Source organism: Meriones unguiculatus, chromosome 11, assembly GCF_030254825.1.
Source record: "Meriones unguiculatus strain TT.TT164.6M chromosome 11, Bangor_MerUng_6.1, whole genome shotgun sequence".
In the NCBI taxonomy this organism is placed as follows: domain Eukaryota; kingdom Metazoa; phylum Chordata; class Mammalia; order Rodentia; family Muridae; genus Meriones; species Meriones unguiculatus.
In genome coordinates, this window is record NC_083359.1 from 18,897,017 (window position 1) to 18,915,170 (window position 18,154).

The 18,154-nt window shown below is 40.8% G+C and overlaps 1 protein-coding gene across 2 annotated transcripts in view; it reads left to right on the forward strand.

Annotated features, from left to right (window-relative positions):
- The window catches only part of Sec24a (SEC24 homolog A, COPII coat complex component), a 59,313-nt gene that overhangs the window by 36,189 nt on the left and 4,970 nt on the right, over nt 1-18,154 (forward strand). For both annotated transcript variants that reach the window (XM_060363744.1, XM_060363745.1), the window contains exons 12-21: nt 1,880-1,935; nt 3,014-3,220; nt 4,220-4,340; nt 5,920-6,078; nt 7,259-7,432; nt 9,196-9,306; nt 11,087-11,262; nt 13,861-13,998; nt 16,526-16,630; nt 16,878-16,970. In XM_060363744.1, the coding sequence (XP_060219727.1) occupies nt 1,880-1,935; nt 3,014-3,220; nt 4,220-4,340; nt 5,920-6,078; nt 7,259-7,432; nt 9,196-9,306; nt 11,087-11,262; nt 13,861-13,998; nt 16,526-16,630; nt 16,878-16,970 (1,340 nt within the window). The remainder of the gene's footprint in view (nt 1-1,879; nt 1,936-3,013; nt 3,221-4,219; nt 4,341-5,919; nt 6,079-7,258; nt 7,433-9,195; nt 9,307-11,086; nt 11,263-13,860; nt 13,999-16,525; nt 16,631-16,877; nt 16,971-18,154) is intronic.

The window sequence follows — 18,154 nt, forward strand, 5'->3', positions numbered from 1 at the left end:
TAAAAGCAGATGGAAAAACTGGACTCCTGCAGGCTGTCTCCTGAACCACATGCACGCTGTGCCTCTCCACGACTGCACACAGACAAACACGTAATCAAATTGATAGCCTTTGCCGGGAGGCTGGAGAGGCTTGGTGAGTCTGACCTTCATGGATCCCTGAGTTTAAGCCCCAACACCACATAAAACCATGCATAATAAACCTAAGAGTTCAAAATATGCCGGACAGTGGTGGTGCCTGTAATCCCAGCACTTGGAAGGCAGAGAGTGCTGGATCACTGTGAGTTCCAGGCCGGCTGGGGCTACACAGTAAAGCCCTATCTTAAGAAAATAAAAGGCAGGAGGATCCAAGCTCAAGTTCATCCTCAGCTACGTAAGAGAGTGTGACAGCCTGAACTACGTGAGACCATGAACAAACTTGATGAGTTTGGTAGCATATACTTTTGGAGAGGTATAGAAATTGGAGGCCAGCCTGAAGTACACAGTAAAATCCTGTCTTAAAGGTTTTGTGTCTGGGGAGGTAAGTACTAGAGTGCTCACTTCATGTATGCAAGGCCCTGGGTTTGATCCCTAGTACTGCAAAGGAAAAATAAAATAACAGTTTACCAGAGAGTATTCTACAAACAGTGAAAAACAGCCATAGGGCAGAAGAAAATACTTGTAATTACATATCTGATAATGATTTCTTATAATTTTCTTTATTTTATCCATGTGTACATGTCTCTGTCTGCTGGTGTCAGCAGGGCCAGAAGAGGTAACTGGCTTCCCTGAGGTTGGAGTTACAGGCGTTGTAAGCTCCTGACATAGGTGCTGGGATTTGAAGTAGCATTTCTCTGGAAAAACAAGTGTTCTTAACTAATGAGCCATAGCTCCAGCCCTAATAATGAGTTTAATGTGGAGAATACATTAAATACTTGTTTTTATCGTGTTTTATAAGCTGGACATGGCAGTGCATATATGTGAACTCAGCACCAGGGAGACAGAAGCAAAAACAAGCAAAACGATCCATGCAGGTCTGGGCTACTTAGTAAGACCCTGTCTGAGAACCAAATATGGGGCTAGGGAGGCAGCTGTCAGTAAGTGCTTGCTGTGCAAGCCCAGGGCCTGACTTCCACCTCTAGAACCCACATAAAAACTTCAGATGTAGTAGTATGCTTGGGATCCCAGTGCTTGAAGGCAGGGTCAGGCAGGTCCCTGGGCCTCACCGGCCAACCAGTCTAGCCTAGTTCCTGAGCTCCAAGCCAAAGAAAGATCTCGTTTCAAAGGAATTGGTTGGCCTTTCTGATGATGCTACTCAAGGCTGTCTTTGGCCTCCCCATGCACACGTATACACAGCACCTGGGCATTAGAAATTAAACAGAAACAAACAAAACACCATCAAATGAGTAAATAAAGAGGGAATATTCTGAGAGGCTCACCTGAAATGATCAGAGCACCTTCTGGTTTACCTGCTTTTGTAGTCCCATTAGTAGGGACACTGGTGTGGAATTTCCTTTATGAAGAAGCACCAGCGTTTAAAATGACAAAAATATTAGTAAACTATTACTTCAGATAAAAACAAAGCATTCTTGTATGTTCTGTTAACTGGTACCTGCAAGAGGCCAGAAGATGGTCCTGGATCCTCTAGAAGATCAGCTAGTGGTCTTACCCTACACTGACCCATCTCCAACCCCAAAGCTGTCTTTGTCATTTTAAAAGTGAGTCTTTGTCCAACATAGTAACCACACAGCTTTAATAACAGCACGTGGGAGGCAGAGGCAGGTGGATCGTGTGAATTTGAGGTCAGCCTGTTACATTTTTAGGAGTTTCAAGGCTACGCAGTGATATCCTGTCTCAAAAAAGATAAATAAATAATAAAATGAATGTTTCTTTATTCTTTCAGATGTTTTTATACCCATGCCAGAAAACTTACTAGTAAACTTAAATGAAAGTAAAGAGGTAAGGCACACTTTTCTACCTGCCATGCTTAATTTTAACACTGAGTGTATATTTCTGAAAGGAACTTTAAATTTTGCTTCTCTTTGATGTTTTTAGGCTGTATAGCATTTTCTATCTACTTCTAATTTAAGTTCATTAGATGGACAGTTCTTGAGATCAGTCTTGTACTGATGTTTTTACTCTAAGGCAGCAGGTTCTCTGTAGTGGAGCAGATGACAAGGCTCTTCCAGAAGAAAGACACCTGGAGGAGACTTGTGCTGCAGGCCAGGCCGTGTGGGGAGAGGGAGGGTTGCTGAAAGAACACTGCTGGTCGCTGCACGGAAGCACATAGCCAGGCTGCTCTCAGTGCTTTTGCTTTTCTGATTCACAGAGTGTCATTGGGTCAGTTCAGAAGAAACTCTTATAACCTGCCTGGAAATTGCCATGACATAATACAGTGAGAGGTGAACAGAATGTGTCTGAAGGGGGGATGTTGTCTACCCTGTACCTGCATATATGCCATAGGGTAACATTTAACTAGCAAGTCTGTGGTCTCCACTGTTGTCAGTGGGGACTGTGCTGTGGCACAAAGTATTTTTTCCATTAATTTTCTTTTATCTGTACAACCTGACTTAAATAGGCAGTTGGTTTTTACTTTGTTTTTCTTTTGTAGTAATACTAGTTGGCATCGTTACTGGATTTCTTAGATTTTACAACAGGAAAGAGTTAAACTCACTTTGGAACTTTAAAAAAAAAAAGTATGTGAAGGTGATGGAGAAAGCCATGTTTCATGGCGTTAAAATAGATAAATTTCTAAGTTATGGTTCTTTTGCATATATTGTGGACTTACAGTCTTGCTGGACTATTGCATGTGCAAGAACTGTAAGGCCTTGGATTTGATGTCTTGCTTGCCAATTTATAATGTTTACTTAAAATGGCTTTCTTGTCATTGACCAACTTCATTGTTTACTGTAGTGTCCATAGATTCTCTGATCATCATCATGATTCAGTGTCCTGTCTATTGTATTAAATAATGGTTTTATTGTGAAAAAAAAATTTCATTGTAACATTCTCGAGTTTTCTTGCTTTATTTTACAAGCTTGTGCAAGATTTACTGAAAACTTTGCCACAAATGTTTACTAAGACACTGGAGACTCAGAGTGCCTTGGGTCCTGCACTTCAGGCTGCATTTAAGCTGATTTCACCAACTGGTGGTCGAATATCTGTCTTCCAAACACAACTCCCAACGCTTGGTGTGGGAGCCCTGAAACCACGAGAGGAACCCAACCAAAGGTCATCTGCTAAGGTAGACTACCAAGTGTATGGCCTAGCTGTACTGGTGCTGTCCCTTTGTCCAGAGAGCTTGTTTTCCATTTGTTTGTTTTATTTTAATTTCAGCTGTGAGGAGTGAGTAAAGGGTTTCACTTCTATGTACGCATAACTATTATTTTTCTGCACCTGCCTGATGCATCTGTGCTTTATTAGCTTTAATATTTTAGGCTGTTACAAAGCAACCTGGCTTTGATGAAAAAGTCTGGAAGACTTAAGAGAATCCATTTACTAGGGGTAAAGTGGAACAAAAATGACCACTAGAAATAGTCGTAATTTGGAGCAATTGTGGCACACACACTCGGGAGGCAGAGGCAGGTGGATCTCCACGAGTTCGAGGCCAGCCTGGTCTACAGAGTGAGTTCTAGGACAGGCCTAGGGGTACTATACAGAGAAGAGGAAGCAAGAAAAAGAAATGGTTATCATTTGGTAGACACAGCCTAACAGCTGGGGATTGCTTTTGACCTCCTTTTGTATGACAGTTAGGATTTCCCAAAAGATACGAGGAAAGCGGGTCTACCATATAGCTCCATGTCATTCCTGGCCAGACAACCTAAGTTCTCCTGCCCCTGAGACAGGTTGCACTTGGAGAACTGATTTGTTACATTCTGGGTTTTTTTTTATATATATATGAAGAGAAGATGGTACTAATGCTCAACTCTTCGAGTAGCTGAAAAGACTGAATATATGCCATGTGTGAATCGTTAGCATGTCATCAGATGGAGCGTTTATTAGGCTAAGTTAAAATAATAATTGCCTTTGTCTTTAAGGGTAATTATTATTACGAAATTAACGTAGTAAAGGTTTTTCTTTTCTTTCATTCTTCTTTTTTTGAAGTATTTCTTTTTAATAGTAAAGAGAATAAACATAAACCCTCAGAAAGTACTTTAACACTGTAGTGTACCTAAGTGTGTATTTATTTATTTATTTTTTTTGATGAATTAAGATTTTTCTCTTTATATTCTACAATTAATAGGAAATACACCTGACACCATCCACTGACTTCTATAAGAAATTAGCCTTGGACTGTTCTGGCCAGCAGGCAGCTGTTGACTTATTCCTTCTCAGTGGACAGTATTCTGATTTGGCTTCTCTAGGTATGTTCTTGCCTTTCTTCCCTTTTTTGGGGACAAATAAGATAGCCCAGGCTGACCTTGAACTTCCTCTGGGTCCCAGGATGACCTTGGGCTCCTGATTCTCCTGCTACCATCTCAAGTGCTGGAATTATAGGCTTGTGCTGTCACATCCAGCAGTGAGTTCTTTTTCATGATTTTTTTTTTTTTCTCTTAAATGAGTATCAAAATGATGTTGTTATGACAGTGTTCTAAATAGAGAGCTGGGTAAAAATAAGCTTTATTCTTTGGGAAAGTTACTTGTATTCATTGTTGTCATTATTATTTTAGTTTTTTTTTTTTTTTTTTTTTTTTTCGAGACAGGGTTTCTGTGTGTAGCATTGGCTTCTGAGTGCTGAGATTACAGGCGTGCACCACCGCGCCTGGCTAGTTTTCTCTTTTTTTTTTTAATTAATTTATTTGTATTTGTGTATATGTGGCGATCAGAAGACAACACACAAGAGTTGACTCTCCTACCGTGTGAATCTAGGGGGCAAGCCCAGGCTGTGGTTTCACGGACCCGCCAAGTCATCATGCTGGCCCTGTTTATTTGTTTCTTTATTTATTTTCCTGTTTTTGAGATGGGGTCTTGCTCTGTTTGCCAGGATAGTCTCCAAACCTTGAATTCAGTAATAATTATTCCTCATCCTCCATTGTAATGTACCCCAACCTCTCAAGTAGCTGAAACCATAGGAATGTGGCCACCAAGACTGACCACACTGCTGATAGTCAGTTTAATCAATTAAAACCTGATATTCTTCTACTCTTTTTGTTGTTATTGTTTTGATTTTTTAAGACAAGGTTTCTCTGTATATCCCTGGCTGTCCTGAAACTCACTCTATAGACCAGGCTGGCCTTGAACTTACAGAGATTCACCTGCCTCTGTCTAGAGTGCTAGGGATTAAAGGTGTGTGCCACCACCATCTTTATTTTTTATTTATTTATTTTTATTTTTTTTATTTTTTGGAGAGACAGTGTCTCTCTACATATCCCTGGCTATCCTGGAACTTACTATGTAGACCAGGCCAGCCCTTCCCCAAACTCACAGAGATCTACTTGCTTCTGCTTCCCAAGTGCTGGAAGTAAAATCAAATACCATTACACCTGGCATTCTACTCTTAATTTAGTGTAAGGGAAGTAGAGAAATTGCTTGCTAAACCACTGTTATACAAGAGTACAATGCTCTTTTTGACATTACCTTGAGAAGTTAAAGAAAAATGTGTGCAGTTACTTTGGTATGAAGTATTAGTAGTTACTATTTTTAAAAGAATGTATTGGGATGCTGAGGCATGAGGCTTATGTGTGTGTGTGTTTGTGTGTGTGTAATATAACTCAAGTTATATTGCCCACATTGTGGCTCACAACTGCCTATAACTTCAGCTCTAGAGAATTTGATGCCTCTGACCTCTGTAGGTATCTATACTCCTGTATACAAACCCAGCACACACTTGCACAATAAATCTTTAAAATTTGGAAATATATATATATAATGTATTCACACACACACACACACACACAGGAGTGAATGAAGCAGTAAATAAAAGAAGTGTGTGCTCTCTTCCAGGCTGTATTTCTCGGTATTCAGCAGGCAGTGTCTATTACTATCCCTCGTACCATCATCAGCATAACCCAGTCCAAGTACAGAAATTACAGAAGGAACTACAGAGGTACCTCACTCGGAAGATTGGATTTGAGGCAGTCATGAGGATCCGGTGTACCAAAGGTGGGAACACTTAATTGCCCTTGTGGGGGTACATGGTGTTTTTTTTTTGTTTTTTTGTTTTTTTTTATTACACCAATAAGAATATGTATCTTACAGGATTTACCCTGCAAAAATACATTACTGAGTTTTAGAATGTGAAATTATACAATATGCAATTAAAGGGAAGAAATTATTTAAAAACAGAGAACATTGGGGCTGACTTGGCACTCAAGAGCACATCCTGCTCTTACAGATGACCCAAGTTAGGTTAGCAGCATCTACACTGTGGCTTACAACTACCTGTAACTCTAGTTCCAGGGGATCTGATGCCTCTGCCCTCTGTAGGTACCCGCATTCATATGCACAGACCCATACACAGAAACACACATGTACATAGTTTAAAATAATAACAATCTCTAGTGGCTGGAAAGATGGCTCAGAGATTAAAGGCTGTTCTTCTAAAGGTCCTGAGTTCAATTCCCAGCATCCATATGGTGGCTCAACCATCTGTAGTGGGATCTGGTGCCCTCTTCTGGCATGCAGGCACACATGCAGGCAGAATACTGTATAAATAATAAGTCTGAAAAAAATCTCTTTAAAAATGGGAAATAACATGAATATTTAAAACTATTGAACTATATACATTAAAATGGTAAATTTTATGCTATGTGAGTTATTTCCATTTTTTAAAAAAAGTACCACATCTTCAAAGAAAATGCATGGCTTGGCTTGTGTGTGTCTGAGTCTGTTTGTGTATCAACTAAATATAGACTCAAAATGCTGGTACCAGAGAGATGGATCAGCAGGTAAAGGACCTGCTGCCCAGCCTGATAACCTGATTTCAATCCCTAGGACATACACAGGGGAAGAAGAGAGCCAGCTCCCATATGTTGTGCTTTGACCTCAACATGTATGTGAATTGTGGTCACAGGTGTCTCTCTTGCCTGAATTTAAGTGAATAAATAGAACAAAGATAAACTTGTAAAATTAAAATAAAATGCTGGTATATACTGTTAATGTCCTCCCAAAAGGTTTCTGAAAATTTGCATCCCTATTATCTTAAGGAGAGGCCCAGTGCCCCTCAGTATCACCGAGTACTGTGTCTTCTCTAAGCTGTTTTACTCTGATGAGTGACTAGAATAAAATAGGAATATTTGTAAATAAGCACATAATCATGGTGATGATTTGTTTTTTATTCTAGGTCTTTCCATTCATACTTTCCATGGGAACTTCTTTGTCCGTTCTACAGACTTACTGTCTCTTCCCAATGTCAACCCAGATGCTGGGTATGCTGTTCAGATGTCAGTAGAAGAAAGTCTTACTGACACTCAGCTCGTTTCTTTTCAGTCAGCACTCTTATATACATCAAGTAAAGGTAGGTGTTTGTTTGTATTTGTTCTCTCTTCCTCTCTCTCTCTCTCTCTCTCTCTCTCTCTCACACACACACACACACACACACACACACACACACATGCTACCTACCCTCTTGAATTTTTTGAGACAGGGTCTCTGTAGCTCTGCTCTGGCTGGCCTGGAACTAGCTGTGTAGACTAGGCTAGCCTAAGACTCACAGAGATTCACCTGCCTATGTCTCCCAAGTCCTGGGATCAAAGGCATGTACCACTACACTCAGCTGAGACCGTGCAACATATGTGTAAGAGTACAGGACGTGACTAACTAAGAACAGAGTGTTAGGGTAAAGTAAACTTTCTAGTGTGCTGTCTATGGCTTATGTACTCTTTCTAATTACTAGTTTCTGTTGAATGGACAGATTATTTGTAACCATAAAAATCTTATTGCTCTTCTTGTTTAGTCAAGAGATTTGTCTTTGGGGCTGGAGAGATGGCTCAGAGGTTAAGAGCACTGGCTGCTCTTCCAGAGGTCATAAGTTCAATTCCCAGGAACCACATGGTGGCTCACAACCATCTATAATGAGATCTGGTGCCCTCTTCTGGTGTGCAGGTGTACAGACAGACAGAACATTGTATATATAATAAAGAAATAAATCTTTTTTTTTTTTTTTAAGTGAAATCTGTATTTTCCTAAATCATTTTGTTTTAAAAGAAATGTGCTTTAGCTCTAGCACCCAGGAGCCAGAAGCAGGTGGGTCTTTGTGAGTTTTTCCTTTTCCTTCCTTTCTTTTTGACACCCTGCATATAGAGACAGCACACTGTGCTGGCCTTGAACTTGGGCTCTTTAGGTTCCCAAGTTCTGACCTTATAGGCCTACACTACTCCCAGGGACAGACATTTATCTGTGATCAGACATTCTGGTTTAAAAGAAATTCCCTCTCCTGGCAGTGGTGGTGCACGCATTTAATCCCAGCACCTAGGAGGCAGAGTCAGGCAGGCAATCTCTGTGTGTTCGAGGCCAGCCTCACCTGTACAGAGAAACCCTGTCTTGAAAAAACAAATGAATGAATTGAATGAATGAATGAATGAATGAATGAATAAGTCTTTTTCTAAAGGTAGGGGATTTGTTAAGCCAGACATAGTACCTCTCTACTCTTAACATTCAGACAGCTGAGGAAGTAGGATTATGAGTTGGAGGCCTGCCTGGGCCATATCTTGATCCTGTTCAGGAGGAGGAGAAAGAGAGAAAGTAGCATATTATCATGTCAACTATAATTTCTGCTGTCTGTTTACTAATAACTTGAACAGGAGGTGTTTCGTAGTTAAAATATAAAACCTGAAAAAAAATTTAAGATTTATTTATTTTATATATACAAATGCTCTATTTGCTTGTTCACCTACATGCCAGAAAAGGGCATCAAATCATGTTATAGATGGTTGTGAGTCACCATGTGGTTTCAAAGAATTGAACTCTTAACCACTGAGCCATCTCTCCAGCACCTGAAATTTTTTTCTGGTGCTTTCTGGAGTATTCTGCTTTCTATGTGACCTCCTTGGTTCTATGTTTAAAAAGAAGTGATTTTAGTACCTGGCAAGGTGGCTCAGCAAGTAAAAGTGCCTGTCACCAAGCCTGATGACTTAAATTTGATCTCTGGAATGTACATGGTGAGAGAGCCAACTCAAGACATTATCCTCTGACCTCCACGCATAAAAGGAAAAAGAATAAGTTGACTTTAAGTTAACCTTTTTTTTTTTTTTTTAATAGCTTTTCTGTTTTCTTCCTAAGGTGAAAGAAGAATTCGTGTCCATACTTTATGTTTGCCAGTAGTTTCCACCCTTAATGAAGTCTTTCTTGGAGCTGACGTTCAAGCAATTTCAGGGTTATTGGCCAACATGGGTAAGAATTGTGACCACTTTAGGTATCTTACACATCATACCATAATTAAGCACATACACAATTTTTGTTTTACCAAGTTGTTACCTTAGAGGTTTTGACATTTGAGTGCTTGTGTGTATTTCAACAAAGAGATCTGCAGTTCATGTGCCTATTTTGCTTGTGTAAACAGCTTTATTGAGGCATGATTGTGTATTATAGGAATTTCAGCCATTTTAATTGTATAATTCTGTCTTTTTTAATATGCTTACAGAATTGTGCAGCCATTGTCACAGTCTACTTTCAGAACATTTTTATCACCCCAAAAGAATCTCGTGCCCAGTTGGTGACCCCTCCTTGCTCCTTCCCTCACTGACCTTAAGCTACCATTAAAAGACTTTCTATAGGGGTTAGGGATTTAGCTCAGTGGTGAAGCACATGTCTGGCAAGCGCAAGGCCCTGGGTTCGCTCCTCATTTTGGGGGGAGGAAGACTTTCTATATTATTTGTCTACTTTAGACTCAACCATATCATTTTTTTAATATCCCATTTTTCTTCTGAAAGGTTTTGTTTTGTTTTTTAGAATTTAAAAAATATATTTTAAAATTATTTTTGTGTATGGGTGCTTCGCCTACACATATGTCTGTGCATACCTTGTGTGCCTGGTACCTGGGGATGCAGGAGAGGACATAGGGCCCCTAGAACTACAGTTAAGTATGGTTGTAAGCTGCCAAGTAGGTGCTTGAACTGAACCCACGTTCTTTGCAAAAGCAGTAAGTTCCCCTAACTGCCGGGCCACATCTCCAGCCCCTTAAATAACTATTTCTTATATGCTCTTTAGTATTAGCACTCGTTGGAACTGTCGCTAATACACTTTATGAGCTCTGACTTGGGGAACAGGATGTCAGTGAACTGTGAAGGAGAGCTTCTCAAACATCCACACCTTCAACAGCTGACCCCCTTGCACTCAAAAGCATTTTATGCAGCTCCAGGTGTTTAGATATAGAATAGGTATACAAATCAAATGTTTATTGATAATGAATCATAAAAAAAGAACTCTAAAGCAATTTTTGGCATAGCATAGTTTCTTCATTTATTAAATATAAAAGCAAATTGCATATTAATGAGATGGCTGTGCTTGTTTATTTTTACATAAAAAATCTTGGCTAAACTATTTGATATATAGGATGTAGAATATTTTCATCATTTCTTGGAGTTCTATATGTTGATTTTATTATCACCAATGCTAAGAGAACTGCCTCGTATACATAGCACAAAAATAGCCAAAATATGTTTAGGGTGATTATTCTGTCCTGATCTTAAGATCAACTCATTTAACAACTTTTTACGAACAAACATATATTCAATCCCCCGCTTAAATCTTCTCTGACAAAAATTCAGCAGGCCTTTGAGTGTGAAGGTGCATGTATTTAATCCCAACACCTGGTAGGCAGAGGCAAGTACATTTTGTGAGTTCGAGGCTAGCTTGATCCAGGACAGCCAGTTATACAGGGAAACCCTGTCTCGAAACATCAAGAAGAAAGAAAAGAAAAGGATAAAGAAAAAAAATTAATTGGGCTAACAAGATGGCTGGACAGGTAAAGGTATTTGCCAACAAGCCTAAGTACCTGAATTCAATCCCTAACTCACATGACAGAGAGAGCACCCATTCCTGTAAACTGTCCTTGATGATGTGTGTGTGTATGTGTGTGTGTGTGTTTGAGTATGTGATCTCTCTGTTCTCTCTAGTAGAATCACCGACCTTGTGTCTTGTTTCTTTTTTGTCTCTACTTTCACCTCACTAGCTGTTGATAGGTCAGTGACCGCCAGCCTGAGCGATGCCCGGGATGCTCTGGTGAACGCTGTCATAGACTCTCTCTCAGCTTACCGCTCTTCAGTCCTGAGTAGCCAGCAGCCAGGCCTCATGGTTCCTTTCTCTTTGAGGCTTTTCCCACTTTTTGTGTTGGCTCTCCTTAAACAGGTAAGAAAACAGACTAGCGCAGTAAGAATCTTAAAAAACTTTTTATTCTGTGAACTCTAAACATTGTATAAGTAGCTTTAGACTAGTTAAGTTTTCTGAGGTTGAGAACCTTGTGTTTTACTGGAGCATGGAAGGGATTATAGCCAAAGAAACTTATGAATAACTAGTTTAATGCAAGCGCCTTACATACAAGAGATGTTCACTCAGCGATGATTCAGTGTTGTGACCACAGATTCAAATGATGGCAAAAGAAAGAACTGTAAATTGTACTGTTGGTGTAAGAAGGCATACATGCACTGCGTGTTCTCACTCGTGCTGGAAGCCTAAAAATGAGCACATGGACTCAGACAGTTGTTAGAGACTGAGGAGTGGGAAGAACAGAGAGATAGTAGTCAGGGGACAGTGTTAGACAAGTGTTAGACAAGAAGACTCCTAGCTGTGTGCAACACATCTGGGATGTAGGGTGTGCATGCCATAGCATGCATTTGGGGGTCGCAAATGCCTCTTTCTCCTGGTCAGTCCTGCCGCCTTTAATTCTGGTCACAGAAGTTACATAGTCTTTAAATTTTAACATTTAACAATCTAAGCTCTTCTCTTGAAAGCCTGTTTTTTGTTTTTGTTTTTGTTTTTGTTTTTGTGATGTTCTGCCTTCCTTGATTTCCCTCTCATACACATAGTTTGCTTGTTATTTTTCCCTTTTGTTGATGTTGACACAGGGTCTCATTATGTAGCCCTGACTGTCCTAGAGCTCACTTTATAGTTGAGGCTGGCCTTGAACCTACAGACACCCACTTGCCTCTGCATTCTAAAATGTATCATTACACCCAATTTTACTTCTCCTTATTTAGGAAGTAAACCATGAACACAAAGATTTTTGTCTTTTTTATTCATCATTTAATCCCAGCACCTAGAATGTAATAAACACTCAATAAATGAAAAATATTTTAGTGAATTGTTTTCCCCATAAGATGCAGTGATTATTTGTTTTATGCTTTGTTTTAGGGTTTTTATTTTATATTATATATCTGGGAGTTTTGCTTACATGTGTGCTGGTGCCTGTAAAGGTCAGAAGAAGACAACAGATCTTCTGATACTGGAGTTATGGGGGGTTGTGATCCACCATATAGGTTCTGGGAACTGAATCTGAGTCCTCTGCAAGACCAACTAGTGCTCCCAACTACTGGGCCATCTCTCCAGCCCCTATTTATTTTATACTTACAGTGCAACAATTCAGTGAAATATTCCTCATGCTGTGCTGACAAAGCCTCTGTGCGATTACCTAGGCGACCAGCACTCAGCACATGGTGAGGGCTTACCATGTGGTGGCTGCTGAAGACGGCATGGAGAGGCAGTCAAGAAAAATTGCCCAGACTCTTCCCACAGGACTGTTGTAGGGCCCTAACAATGGACAGCCTCACAAGTGCAGTTGTCCTGGGCGTAATGGTACATACCTATGATCCCAGCCCTCAGGAGGCAGAGGCAGGTGCAGATCTGTGAATTCAAGGCAGCCCAGTCTACAGAGTTCCAGGACAGCCAGGACTGTTACCCAGAGAAACCCTGTCTCAAAAAACAAAAAATACTGGTCTGGCTTCTTTGGGACGATGAGCATAGGCAACACCAGGCACACAGCCGTCAGTGTGACGGACTGAGTTTGGTGCAGTGGGGTCGGAGCTGAGCCTTTGTCAGTGTTTTACCAGAAGACTTTCTTCCTACAGATGCCTCAGTTCACCTGAACCTGCCTGGAGGCTTTTTAATGACATTTGGTTCATGACTAGTCATTGTTTTCTGGTTTTTGTTTTGTTTTTTTGTTTTGTTTTGTTTTGTTTTGTTTACTGCTTTCCACTAACTGAAACACTTTAAAACCTCACCTCAGCACTTACTAGTCTCCATGAAGCTACTATAGCAGTCAAGTGTATCCCAAATTCAGCTCTGCTGTGCTGCTGCCCTCATTCATGTTACCATCCTTCTTCATAGGTTTGTAAGATTTGGTATATTGTTCTCTAATTGTGAATGCAATAATTTTACCTTTGGCTGGTGTTAACTACCACCCATCAGGCATAGCACACATAGTGGGGTCTGCATATCACATGTGCCTTTACCTTGTCTCTAGTGTCCCATCCTTCTCATGCTGCTCAGCTCCTTCACCGTCCCTGTGCAGGGTTAGGCTATGAGGAGACAGACACCAGGGGGATGAGGTAGCCTGGCTGTGCTCAGCAGGTGTTTGACCAGTTGAAACTTTCAGTTGAGGCTGCAGTGGAATTTAATACATGACTAATTAAAATATATTTTCAAGTTAGGCATAGTGGCTCACACCTTTAATTTCGGCACTTGGGAGGAAAGGCAGGTGGATCTCTGTGAGTTCAAGGCCAGCCTGGTCTACGAAGAGAATCTATAACAGCCAAGACTAGACAGCCAAGAGAAACCCTGTCTCATGGGGGGCGGGGGGGAGAATGTTTCAAGGAATAATTTGTGATAAATTTGCTAATTTGGTCTGAAGGTAATCTTTTAGCAACTGACATTTACAAAATTCTGTCTTTTTTTTTTTTTTTTTTTTTTTTTTTAATGTTTGTGGGGGCCGTGGTTTTTGTCTTGTTACAGAAGTCATTCCAGACCGGGACAAACGTGCGTCTAGATGAGAGAATTTTTGCCATGTGTCAAGTGAAAAATCAGCCATTGGTTCACCTTATGCTCACAACACACCCCAGTTTGTACAGAGTTGACAACCTCTCTGATGAGGTAAGGCCAACTCCTTGTTCTGTGGCCTCTTCTGGAATTTTTTTTTTCTTTTAAGATTTATTTATTATTTATACAGCATTGTGAATGCAAACTAGAAGAGGGCACCAGATCTCACTGTAGATGAGCCACCATGTGGTTGCTGAGACTTGAACTCACAACCTTTGGAAGAACAGTTAAAAGCCAGTGCTTTTAACTTCTGAGCCATCTCTCCAGCCCCTCAGACTGCTTTTCTACACCACGAGACAACCAGCCCATGATGGGCTTTTCTCACATCACTCACTAATTGAGAACAATGCCCCAGAGGCCAGTCTGGTGGGGAAATTAGCTTAGTTAAAGTTTTCACTTCTTAGGTGACTCTCCAGCTTGTGCCAAATTGACATAAGATATCCAGCACAGCGTTCTCACACTCGCTAGCCAATCTTCTTCAGTGTTTAACTTTATAATTACCCTATAGCTAGCTGGCTTATGCCTATAGTTCAAACAACTTTGGGAGCCTAAAGCAAGAGGATCACTTGAGCACATGAGTTTGGAACAGGTGGACAACAGACCCTGTCTCCAAAAGCAAAATCCAAAAAATTTAAAAATACAAACCTATTTGTAAAATCCAAGAAAGCAAAATTGCTGGGAGTATTAGTACACACCTTTAATCCCAACAATAGGGAGGCAGAGGCAGGCAGATTTCTGTGAGTTCAAAGCCAGTCTCATCTAATTGGCAAGAAAGGCCTTATCTCAAAAGAAAAGAAAAGGAAAAAGGAAGAAAAATTGACTAGTGCATTATTAGTAACTACATTTGGTTTGTATTTCATTAATGTCATTTATTTGTTCACTATACATTATATTTCTTGAATTTATTATTATTATTATTATTATTTTGGTTTTTCAAGACAGGGTTTCACCGTATAACAACCTTGGCTATCATAGACTATCTTGTAGACCAGGCTGGCCTCAAACTCACAGAGATCGGCCTGCCTTTGCCTCGCAAGTACTGGACCAAAGGCATGTGCCACCATGCCTGGCAAATTTATTTACTTTTTTTGAAATCATAGTTAAAAAGCCAAGCTTGGTGGCACGTATCTGTAATCCTAACACTTTCAAGGCAGACCAGGAGTTCGAGGCCAGCTCCAGTTCTAAAGGGACTTCTGGGCCTGCCTGGCTAAACCTCTTTCGAAAACAAGCTAAGGACGTGGCCCAGTTAGTGGAATGCTTGCCTAGCATGTGTGAAGCCTGGGTCCACTCTTCAGCCCTGCACTAACTCAGCACAGGGTCTCATACCTGAGTCCCAGCACTTGGGATGTGGAGGCGAGAAGATCAGAGAAGAAGTTCAAGGTCATCTTTGGCTACATAGGGAGCTGGCAGCCAGCCAGTACCTAACAGTCTGGTCTCAGAAAACAGAAGGTGAGAACAGGCTGGAGAGATGGTTTACTCGCTGCACAGCATGAGGACCTGAGAGAGTTCCCAGCACCCTTGTGAAGCTGAATACAACAAGCATGGACTATAACCAGCACTGGGAAACAGAGGCAGGGGGGTTCCTGGGACCTGCTGTGTAGCCAGCTGACTGAGTCAACAAGTTCCGGTCTCATTGAGAGCTTGTCTCAAAGAATAAGGTGGAGGGTGACACAAAAGACACCTGCCATTAACTTCTGGCTACACTCACAAGAAATAAATATGATCAGAATTTAATTTCAATTATTAGAGTCACAGTGGCTTTGTTTAATATACATCTTACTCCATCTTTATTATGGATAATTGGTATGCTAATTAAGGGCCAAACTTTTTTTTTTTTTTAAATTTTATTTATGTTCTGCCTGAATGTGTGCACCAGATCTAATTATAGATGGTTGTGAACCACCACGTGGTTCCTGGGAATTGAACTCAGGACTTCTGGAAGAATAGCTAGTTCTCTTAACCTCTGAGCCATCTCTCCAGCCCCAAGATCCAAACTCTTAGAAGTCATTTTTGTTTAAATGTGGCTCTGGAGAGCTGGGCATGGTACCCTATGCCAGTAATTTTAGCACTTAGAGGAGGAGGCAGGATGCTCAGGAGATCAAGATCATCTTCAGCTACATAAAAGATTTGAGGCCAGCCTGGGCTACATCAGACCCTTTCTCCAGAAGTGTACTGAGGCCAGGGTTTTAGCTCAAAGGATAAAATGCTTATTGTGGAAGCATGAGGAGCAGTGGTCAGAACCCACATAAAAGCAAGCTGGCATGGCATCCACCTGTTATTTCATCACTTTAAAGCAGATTCCTGAGACAAACTAGACTATCTGGAATTGTTGTGCTCTGGGTTAAGCAAAGGGCTACCTTGATAAAGTAAAAGATGCCCAACATCAGTTCATCAATTTTGAGCCTGTGCACAGGTGCATACATGTGAACACATGCTATATGTACTTATACACATATGTGTACTTAGGCATAATATGTACTTATATGTGGATAGATAGATAGATAGATAGATAGATAGATAGATAGATGTGTGTCTGTGTGTTACCATCTCTAAAAACCTAATTCTTTGCTTCCTTCTTCAGGGAGCTCTCAACATCAATGACAGAACCATACCTCAGCCCCCCATTCTTCAGCTCTCAGTGGAGAAGTTGAGCAGAGATGGAGCGTTCCTCATGGATGCGGGCTCAGTGAGTGAATTGACTTATCCTGATGAGCTCAGTGCATAGCTGAGCCTCCTTAGCAGTTGCCTTCAGCTGCTTTTCTTTACTCTGTATGTTAGCACTGGTCATTCTTCCTGCTGACTCCCATTTCACAGCAGTTCACTGTAGTCTCACTAAGCGTGCTCATCTTTTGACTTTTTAAGACATAACCAGTGGTAGAAGTGTCAGACTCACTATTAGGCTGCCTCTCAAAACGGTGTATTCCTGTTTGCAGGTACTGATGCTTTGGGTTGGAAAAAATTGTGCACAGAATTTTCTCAGCCAAGTTTTGGGAGTTCAAAACTATGCATCAATTCCACAGACAATGGTAAGCTTTTTATGTTAGTGATTATAGGAGAGTTAAAGGACATTTCAAATATGACAAAACATGAACCCCATTTTCCAAACAGAAATTAATATTCCAAATTTCTCCCAAAGGGTAAATATTCTCATAGATAGTATCTCTCTTCCAACTGCAAGTGCTCGTTTTATGGTTTAGTTTGAGTGTGTTTCCAGGCAGGCTCTTCCTATGCTGCTCAGGTTTGTCTGATCTTATGAACGCAAGAGTTCCTTATGCCTCAGCCTCTCTAGTAGATAGGCCTGGCACACCACTATGCCAGGCAAGAAAGGGTCTCACTAAGTACCCTGGCTGGGCTAAAATTCACTATGTAGACCAGGTTGGCCTTAAACTTACAAAGATCCACTTGCCTCTGCCTCTTGAGCCACCACACCTGGCTCATTTTGTCTTCTAAAAGTAATTTGGTTAGTCTCCGGGTTGTTTTTGTTTTATTTTATGTATGTGACTGTTTTGCTTGCATGTAAATATGTGTATCACATGCATATTTTTTGCCTGTGGAGGTTTGATCCCTGGAACTGGATCGATAGATACTTATGAGCAACATGTGGGTGATGGAAATTGAACCCAGGTCCTCTACAAGAGCAGGACATGTTTTGTTTTTTTTTTCGTTTGTTTGTTTGTTTTTACTATTAATTACACTTTATTCATTTTGTATTCCCCCATAAACCCCGCCCTCCTTCCCTCCTGATCCCACCCTCCCTCCCCCTTCCTCATGCATGCCCCTCCCCAAGTCCACTGATAAGGGAGGTCCTCTTCTGATCTTAGTCTATCAGATCACCTCAGGAGTGGCTGCATTGTCATCTTCTGTGGCCTGGTAAGGCTGCTGCCCCCTCAGGGGGAGGTGATCAAAGAGCAGGCCAATCAGATTATGCAGGACACGTTCTTAACTGCTGAGTGTCTCAAGCTTCTTTTCTCAGTGTTTTGACAGGACCAAGGTGTCCTGGCCCTCAAGTTCATCCAACTTTGGAATATATGTTCATTTTATCATTTTACATACCAATAGGTTTCCTACTGGTCTCTCCTGCATTCCTGGCAGTAAATAAAGGACTCATGAATTTTTAAGTTTTTATTATATCTGTTTCTTCATTGGAGTTTGGGGTGTGCATGTCAGGGCTCAAGTGTGGAGGTCAGAGGACAACTTTTGGGGATTGGTT